General features: G+C 34.7%; 1 protein-coding gene across 4 annotated transcripts in view; it reads left to right on the top strand.

Moving 5' to 3' along the window:
- The first annotated feature begins 563 nt into the window (after positions 1–563).
- The window catches only part of LOC107936190 (ABC transporter C family member 12), a 79,661-nt gene continuing 71,507 nt past the window's right edge, over positions 564–8,717 (top strand). The window contains exons 1-14 of one of the 4 annotated variants that reach the window (XM_041083949.1): positions 565–1,715; positions 2,147–2,178; positions 2,298–2,643; positions 3,007–3,185; positions 3,305–3,344; positions 3,826–3,973; positions 4,651–4,765; positions 4,841–4,921; positions 5,075–5,099; positions 6,300–6,356; positions 6,602–6,667; positions 7,198–7,272; positions 7,580–7,687; positions 8,316–8,450. In XM_041083949.1, the coding sequence (XP_040939883.1) occupies positions 2,311–2,643; positions 3,007–3,185; positions 3,305–3,344; positions 3,826–3,973; positions 4,651–4,765; positions 4,841–4,921; positions 5,075–5,099; positions 6,300–6,356; positions 6,602–6,667; positions 7,198–7,272; positions 7,580–7,687; positions 8,316–8,450 (1,362 nt within the window). In that variant the 5' untranslated portion in view covers positions 565–1,715; positions 2,147–2,178; positions 2,298–2,310. Of the gene's footprint in view, positions 1,716–2,146; positions 2,179–2,297; positions 2,644–3,006; positions 3,345–3,825; positions 3,974–4,650; positions 4,766–4,840; positions 4,922–5,074; positions 5,100–6,299; positions 6,357–6,601; positions 6,668–7,197; positions 7,273–7,579; positions 7,688–8,315; positions 8,451–8,717 lie in introns of those variants that run through there. The other 3 variants (XM_041083950.1, XM_041083952.1, XM_041083951.1) reach the window with 3 other exon arrangements.

Genomic DNA, 8,717 nt, shown 5'->3' with positions numbered 1-8,717 from the left:
GACTTCATTTATTAACTTAACATTAGGCGACTAAAAAATATAATTTCGAAAGCTTTAGTGACTAAATAAAAAAAATTATAGTTGGTTGACCAAGATAGAAACACTTTTATAGTTAAGTGATTATTTGTATAGTTTACCCTAAGTATTAATTACATTAAATTTAATATCAATATTAATATTTAAGATTCTTATCGAGTTTGTGTTGCCTTTCAATCAAGTTCCAACTTGATGGAAAATTTACCAAAAATTCCTTCCTTTTATAAAGTTTTTTTTGTCTTTACATATAAATTCTAGAAAAATATTTGTGCATGATAAAATTCAAACCCGAACATTATGATTTTTAACGACTTAATCTCAACGTTGTAACTAAAGTCATATTTGGTTATTATATAATTTTTTTGGGATAAATTATCTTGTTAATCATTTTAAATAATGATTATTTTTAAATAATTTGGTCATATTTATTAAAAAAAATTAGTCAAATTGATCACTCCACTGTCATTATATTTGGCACAACTCTTACCACTCAACATCCCTATCACAACCCTCTTCGACACAACATCATTTTCATCATCCCACACCCTCATTCTCACCATTGTTGCCTCCGCCTCCGCCTCCGCCTCCACCTTGTCAGCATTAAACTTAGAAGAATCTATTGCTTTAACTATCACACTAAAACACTCGAAGCCCAAATCATAAACAATCACCTATACTAAAAACTCAACAAAAGAAAAATCCAAGCAACATAATCAAAAAAGAATTGTTCCCTATTATTTCGAAGAAACTAAATCAAACCTGCAAATAGAAAAGAAAAAAAAGTCAATATTCAACAAAAAAGGAAAAAGAAATTGAAAAGGGGCTTATCTCAATTTAAGTTTGGGTTGAAAGTTCTGTGATTCTATTTGACAATCTGACAAATGATAAGAGTGTATTGATCAAAAGAGAGGCACACAATCGAATGACCGAGGTGATAGATCAAGACAATAAAAATTGAATGAAGATAAAATTTAACAAAATCAAAATAAAAAGTAAAGTTATCAAAACAAGAAAAACTAAAATACTACTGAGGTGGTTTACTTAAGTTTAAAAAGCAACCCCTCTTGGCGGGCTAATGAAAGTGACGCCATTGCCTGAACAGATTTACGGGCTTCTTATGGTTACAGGTAAAGAGAAGTGACATTTTAAGCCAAAAGGTCGCAACTATGGAAGACATGAATCAAGATTACCGTCGAAAATCGGAAATCTATCAGGCGTTAGGGTTTGTAAAAAGCGTTAAAGAAAGATGGAATTAGAGAATAAGGTCAAGGTTTCAGTCTTTCTTTAAATCGTAATCGTGCATTCTTTATTCAATTTTCGTTTTTTTTAAGTGGAAGCTTCTTTTTTGCAATTCCATTTTTTCCCCCGGAAAATGTTTACTTTAGTAAAGATAGATTGTAAGGAAGACTCGCAAAGACAAAGGTCTTTCTTTATTTCATGCGTCTCTGTCGTTCTTCTTAATAAAATAATGCACAAGTGCCTCAGTCGTCAGCTTAAGCCGCTGTGGCGCCGTGCCTTGTATCTTATATATATATATATATTGTGGAAACAACCTTGAACCCTCCATTTCCTACTGAATTCAACTGGCTTGCTGGACGACGACATAAAGACTGGACTCCGAACGTGCTACTCAAATTCCCAGAATAACACTGTCGTGTCCTAGTCCCTGTAGCCTAGAGGTATCTTTCAATCTTAGCTGCTCTCGTTCTTGTTGTGTTTGTTGCGGGATATGAAAGACGAATCTGAGTGCTTGGGTTTCATAATTGCTTAGTAATAGAACAAGTTTCATAGTTTATCTTGAATTACATGTTTGATATGCTTCGTATTTTGTACATATATACCCTTTATGAAAAGATGGGGATGGTTGCTGAAACTTGAAACTTTGATTTTTAATCCCATTTTCCTTGTATGAGTTACAGTCTTATAGACTTGGTTCTGAACATTATAAATTAAAAATGTTTTGTGTTACTTTATGTCCGGGTGTGGTTTTAGTTGGGATCATAGTTACCTATTTTGTTATTCTCATTTTCTGTATGATTCTGTTGGGATGTATATGGATTACCATTTGCTACAAATTTGTTAAATGTTGAAGCTGTTTCTTTTAATGCAGATAGTACATTGTTGAAGAGCAAGGACTGTATAGTAAGTAAAAATAACTAGGCACAAAATTTCCTTTTACATTTCTTATTTTCTACCATGAGAAGGAGAAGATGAGTTGAGTAAATGTCTAATCGAACTTTTCTTTTCTCCCTCTCTTTCAGGGGGTGGCTGGTGATGGCATTTGAACCCTTGGTTTGGTATTGTCAGCCAGTGGCAAATACGGCACGGACAAAAGTGGTTGATGGTGCTTTTGGTGTATACACATCTTGTGCCATCAACTCCATGGTGATTTCCATTTCTCATTTGGTTTTACTGGGCTTGTGCTGTTATCGGGTATTTCTGATAAAGAAGAATTCCCAAGTTCAGAGGTTTTCTTTGAGTTCAAAATGCTATAGTTGTATACTTGGTTTGTTGGCTGGTTGTTGTACCATTGAGCCGCTACTAAGATTGTTGATGGGTATTTCTATCTTTAATTTGAATGGAGAGACTGGTCTTGCTCCCTATGAGGTGAGTTTCTGTTCAATCTTGTAGGTGGTGCTGTACCTGTTTGTAGCCTTACTGACTCGGACTTTATCTTCTAGTATAACACCATACAATCAAGAATATTTTACTAATCTTTATTGGAATAGGTTCTTTATTTCTAAGTTTAAATTTTCGAGGACCATTATAGCTACTATTATGGCTAGAAAACCAGACCACTGGTATACTTGTACTGAATCTATTTGCTTATTTCATCTAATTTGATTTACTTGATTCCTGGTGATTCTTAGATGTTACCATTAGTTCTCGGAATTCAATTTGGTTATCTACTATGTGCAGTGCAGCAGCTTGCTCAAACTTGTATGTGCTTTGTAATTTACTCCCTTACAGGCAACTTCTTTGATCATTGAGGCTACTGCATGGTGCTCTGTGCTTATTATGATAAGCTTGGAAACAAAAAGTTACATCTGTGAGTTTCGGTGGTATGTGCGTTTTGGCATTGTTTATGTTCTTCTGGGCAATGCTGTGCTACTCAATCTCATTCTGCCCGTGAAGGATTTATTCCGCAGGCTAGATTCCTCACATTTATCCATTTAAACTTTATCTGTTTGGGCCCTGAGTAGATAAAATATACTGTACTTGAATGTCACTAGGACACTCACAATTACAAGTTTGTTTGCTCATGCAGCTATGCCCTATATTTGAGCATCAGTACCTTTTTCTGCAAGGTTTGTTGTATATATTTTCCATATATCCTACTCTATTTTTCCCAATGTCTCCATAAAATATTTGTTTTCCTGCTTTTATATTTGCCTTGATGCCAGTTAACCACTTACATGTCACTTTAGGTTGACATGACTTGGCATCAATTTAGGCAACCTCCTTTTTTTTCTTGGTTACATTCTTTCCACTTACTACACTAAAAAGATAACATATTGACAAAATATTCTTGGTCTTAAAATCAAAGTGGAGAGATCATTACTAGTATTTGTCTAGATTGCTCCCAAATTTATTTAAGCCTTTATAACCTCTTGGGTTTGAAGTAATTAAGTTCAAGCTCCAGATCAAATGCCAATACTTCCTAGCGCGATCTAAAATTAAATTAGGTGGGACAGAAAACCTGGACCCTTTATTTAAATGCTTTTAATGCTTTTGTTTTCAAGTAATTTTAATGCAGTTTCATTTACTTGTGCTTATTTTCTGATGCAGATTTTATTTGGGATTCTTTTACTTGTTTATTTTCCCAATCTCAGGGATTATATTTTGGTACAAAATGAGTCATATGATGATGAAGAATATAAACCACTTTCTGGAAGAGAGCAAATTTGCCCGGAGAGGCATGCCAACTTTATTTCAAGTAAGTACTCCGATTGAGTGGTGATGGTACTGCAAGTTCAAAAAGTTAAAATAGCTGCAGGCTTGCCAGTTATCTGTTGCCTTTTTAATGGAACTATAACTAACTAGGTAATGACTGGGTTGGACTGTGAAAAAGCAACCTGTGTTTTGGGATGCTTTACATTGCGAAATGGATATAATTAATATGTATACATGCATATATATATATATTCTTTACCAGTAGCCTGGTATCCTTGGGCCATGTTGCTGAGAATCACAAGTGTTGGAGCTGGGTAGGTGTCCAAGACTGGTGCGTTCCATATTTTCTAGATTTTCCCTTTTATATGGTGGGTTGAGGCCCCATACCATGTCCACTTGACGAGTTGGATAAGTATCTAACAAGAAGATTGAAGAGTGCATAATAGTCCTTGGTATTCCTTTTAGGTTCTTTCACTTGTGTACTAAGACAGACAGTTGGGTTGAGGCCCCATACCATGTTCACTTTTCTCCACCGCTCTATCTCAGAAGAGGGCCATATAGCAGGTTGCAGTTAGTGGGGTTACTAGGAAAGAGTTGGGTTGTGTTGAGTTTTAACTGTAAGCATCATGTTGCAACATCAGTTCTGTGCGAATGTTTGGTCAGGGATGCTTGCTACAATCTTATGAGTTTTTGAAACTTTGCTGCTTTATGCTATGACAGGAATTTCTTTTGGATGGATTACTCCCCTCATGCAGCAAGGTTATAGAAGACCTATCACTGAATATGATGTTTGGAAGTTAGATACATGGGATCAGACTGAAATGTTGATTCAAAAGTTAGGATTTTTGTTGCTTCCCTTGCATTTTCTTCCACGCACAGCTACTCAATGATAAAAATTTTTATTTTGCAGGTTCCATACATGTTGGGCCAAAGAAAGCCGAAGATCTAAGCCACGGCTTTTGAGAGCTTTGAATAATAGCTTAGGAAGAAGGTTGTTAGCTACATGGTTTTTTTTTTCTTCTTTTTCCTGTATAGTTGTAATGAAAACTTATGCATCCTGAAGATTTCTCCACGAAGTATAGATTTCATATTGTCTCAAATATACTGAGTCACTGAAACTTTTGTTTTTAAATGAGTAACGCAGGTTTTGGTGGGGAGGTGTTATCAAGGTAATGAGCATTCCTCTCACACGCTTCTAGTAATGAAAATAGAAGACAAATAAGAATTTACGGAGATAGAAAGTGAAGATTAATGTGTAGAATATATACCTCAGAGGTCAGGCAATTTATGCAGGCTACATAGGTTGAAATAAGTAAAGAAATTAAGAAAATTAAATCAAAATTGTCAGAATAGATAATTCTGTGTGAGCAGTTTATGGCATTGGTTAAGGTCAATGGAAATTTAAATTTATTTCCGTAGTTAGAGCTCTATATAATTTCCTTTTTTTCTGTAAACAAAATCAATTTTAATCCTTATTTTTCAGGGATTATTATGTCAATTAGGTATGGGTCTCCATGTATATATTTAGTAGGCTTGTAATCCGAAATTGTCCTCTTTGGGTACCCATAGATCAATTGGCATCCATTCTGCAGAGTGCACTCTTTGTGTGTGAGGATGTGGGTTCGACATTGTGGAGTCACACCTCAGGGTAAGAAAACCTCAAGGGATTTGTGGGTACCCAAAAAAGACAATTCTGGTTTGTGTCTCACGATGTGGCCCAGTTGGCTGGGGTGGGTTATGACATAAAAATGTGTCTTTTAATGTTACAACCCAGCCTCACTAGTTAGACAGTTTTGTGAATGCATAATCTAGAATTTTCCTCTTTGGGTATGTGTAGGTCTCTTAAGGTTTTGGCACCCTTTTACCTCCATAAATTCGAATCTGCATCCTTACACATAAAGGTGAGCACTATGTAGAACAGATACCAAATCTATCTGTTCTGTCGAGTGCACTCTTTTGTATGTGAGGATGTCGGTTGGAATCTGTAGAGGAGCACTTGAGGGTGGTAAAACCTTGAGGGAACTGTGCGTGCCTAAAGAGGACAATTCCTGATTATGCATTCACAACAAGGTCTGATTGGTCTGGCTAGATCGTGACAATGTGTCTTGGGCATATTAATCTTGAGGTATACTGCAGATAATCTCATTTTCTCAAGGTGTATTTGATCAAGCTTTTTTATTCTTTTGCTTAAATTTAAAATTCTTTATATTTAATTTCTTGATGAATCCATTGTGGACCGTTCACATTCTTTCAATAAAGTGTCACTTTCATATGGGGGTTTAACATTTCATGAAGATTTGATTGTTTGGTAAAGAATCTGAAACAAACTTTTGAATGCAAGCTTATAGATTCATATTTGAACATCACAGGTTGTATTTATCCTTTGTCAGTATACAGAGCCTATTTTATTAAACCATCTCTTACAGGTTAGTGTATTTTCTCAAGGAGTATTTGATTGAGCTTTTTATTCTTTTTCTATTGATTTGCCAATCCTAGGGTTCCATGATGATGTTCATATTTAAAGAAATTGGAGAAATTTTAAATAATAACAATAAAACAATAATTTCTTCCACTAGCCACAGAAAATTTTGTGGTAGTCAATCCTTTAATTGACCAATTTTAGAGATGATGCCTTGTGTTAAAATTGTAATTCTCTTGTTAAAATTTGCAGTCTATACAACAAGGTGACCCAGCCTGGTTTGGTTACACCTATGCCTTCTTGATGTTTCTTGGAGTGGTATGATTCCTATTCCGTGTTTCCTTATTGTGACTTCTAGTTTAAGACAATGTTCCTTATCTTGACTTCTGGTTTAATACAAATCAAATCATTCAGTTTGAGATTTTCTTTTGTACAAATTAATTCATAACATAATATGATATCTGTGCTATGGATTATGTTTTTTCAATAATTTCTGAATCTCAATGGTGGTTTCCACCTACTGAATGGTCGTTGGGCTTTTCAAATTTGACATTCCTTTCGTCTGTTATTTGAATAGGTGTTGGTAACATTGCTTTTATCCATATATTTTTTTGAAAACTATTCCATTTTTTTTTTATTTCTTTTCATTCCATGCAAATGCTGTTACATACATTAGGTCAAGTATTTCCATGAGCAAAGTAGGTTCTTTGTTTGCTCTTTCAGCCAAAGATAAAAAAATGGCTTCTGTTACCTCTTCCTGTAATTGATAAGAATTTAATCAATGAAATGATTCCTTGGAAAGCTGCTGCTGCAGTTCTGATGTTTTGACTTGTTTCACCTCATGTCAGTTATGTGTTGTACTACTTGAGGCTCAGTATGTGCAGAATATCTGGCGTGTTGGTTTTCGTCTACGGTCTACTCTGGTAACATGTTTCTTCATCCTAGAATAGATAAAAACTAGCATGGAGCCATTTTGAAGGTGTTATATTATGCCTCCTTTTCCTTTCGATTATAGTACTATTGCTTTAGTCGGAAGACATTTGGTCTTTCTGTTATCCATTTCAATTCAGTGGTCTATACATACACTCATTCCACACTCTCATAATATATGAGCTTTCAGAATTTTATTATAGCCAATAAGAAATTTAGTGTTTTCATGAAAGCCCCTAGAATAGGAAGTTAATGTATGAGATTGATTCCTGTCCTTATATTTTACTACTTCTGTTGTAGGTGGCAGCTATATTTCACAAATCTTTGAGATTGACTCATGAGGTTCGCAAGAATTTCCCATCTGGGAGGATAACAAATATGATCACAACAGATGTCAACGCACTTCAGGTATGACTCTTGTTTAATTTATATGAAAATGCTGATGCTCATGGATGCCAAAATGTACATTATGCATTCAGAATCAGAATCCACCATGAAGACAGAAGATAGCATATTTGTATATATCTTGAAATATTTTTGAATTATGCCTTACTTTATTACTTCAAGAAAGATGATGATGTAATTTAGAAGAAAGAGAAGGTTGTTGTTGAACCAATTTTCACAGTAAATACTACTATCAATATCTGTCAAACTGAAATTTGGAATTTTGGAACATCAAATGAAGTACTACACCTTGATACCCTAAACACGGGATATATTGGGCACTTTTTCTTCAATTTTTTTTTTAAATGTGAAAAATCTGATATGTTAAAATCTGACACCTTCTCCTATCATAACTTGATTTTTCTGGACCCTGATTGACCTAACAAGAGAAACATAATGTATGGGAACTTTTAAACTGTTGCAGATTCTTAGACAATATGCTTGAAATTTATGAGTTGCAAATGAAGCACTTATTCTTCTTTATTTTTTATTTAACCTTTTGGTTTCAACTAGAAGTGATAAGACCATAATCTTGTTTTTATCTTTTCATGGAAGTTAGAGGATTGATTTGAACTGTTATTACTTTGTTCAGCAAGTATGCCAACAGGTTCATATATTTTGGTCTGCTCCATTTAGAATTATTGGTGCCATGGTTCTTCTTTATCAACAACTCGGTGTTGCTGCACTTCTCGGATCACTAATACTAGTTCTCATCGTCCCACTTCAGGTAATTTCTGTAGAGAACTGATGTCATTGGAGTTAATTCAACTGTGAAAATACAACTTCTACAGTCTCCTAATTATACAGTTTTGATTCTATCAAACTAGGGAAACTTATCGAAAACTAGCATCCTACAAAATTGGAATTCTTATCTGGCATATACACTATTCTCTGATATGCATTCTTCCGAAACTCAAACACTCACATTATCACATTATCTGACACTTCCCTTTAAGCTAGTGAATGATCACCCTTCATATCAAGCTTGTTGACA

The sequence above is a fragment of the Gossypium hirsutum genome, chromosome A12 (assembly GCF_007990345.1).
Source record: "Gossypium hirsutum isolate 1008001.06 chromosome A12, Gossypium_hirsutum_v2.1, whole genome shotgun sequence".
Taxonomy (NCBI): domain Eukaryota; kingdom Viridiplantae; phylum Streptophyta; class Magnoliopsida; order Malvales; family Malvaceae; genus Gossypium; species Gossypium hirsutum.
This window is presented reverse-complemented; position numbering and strand designations above follow the sequence as displayed.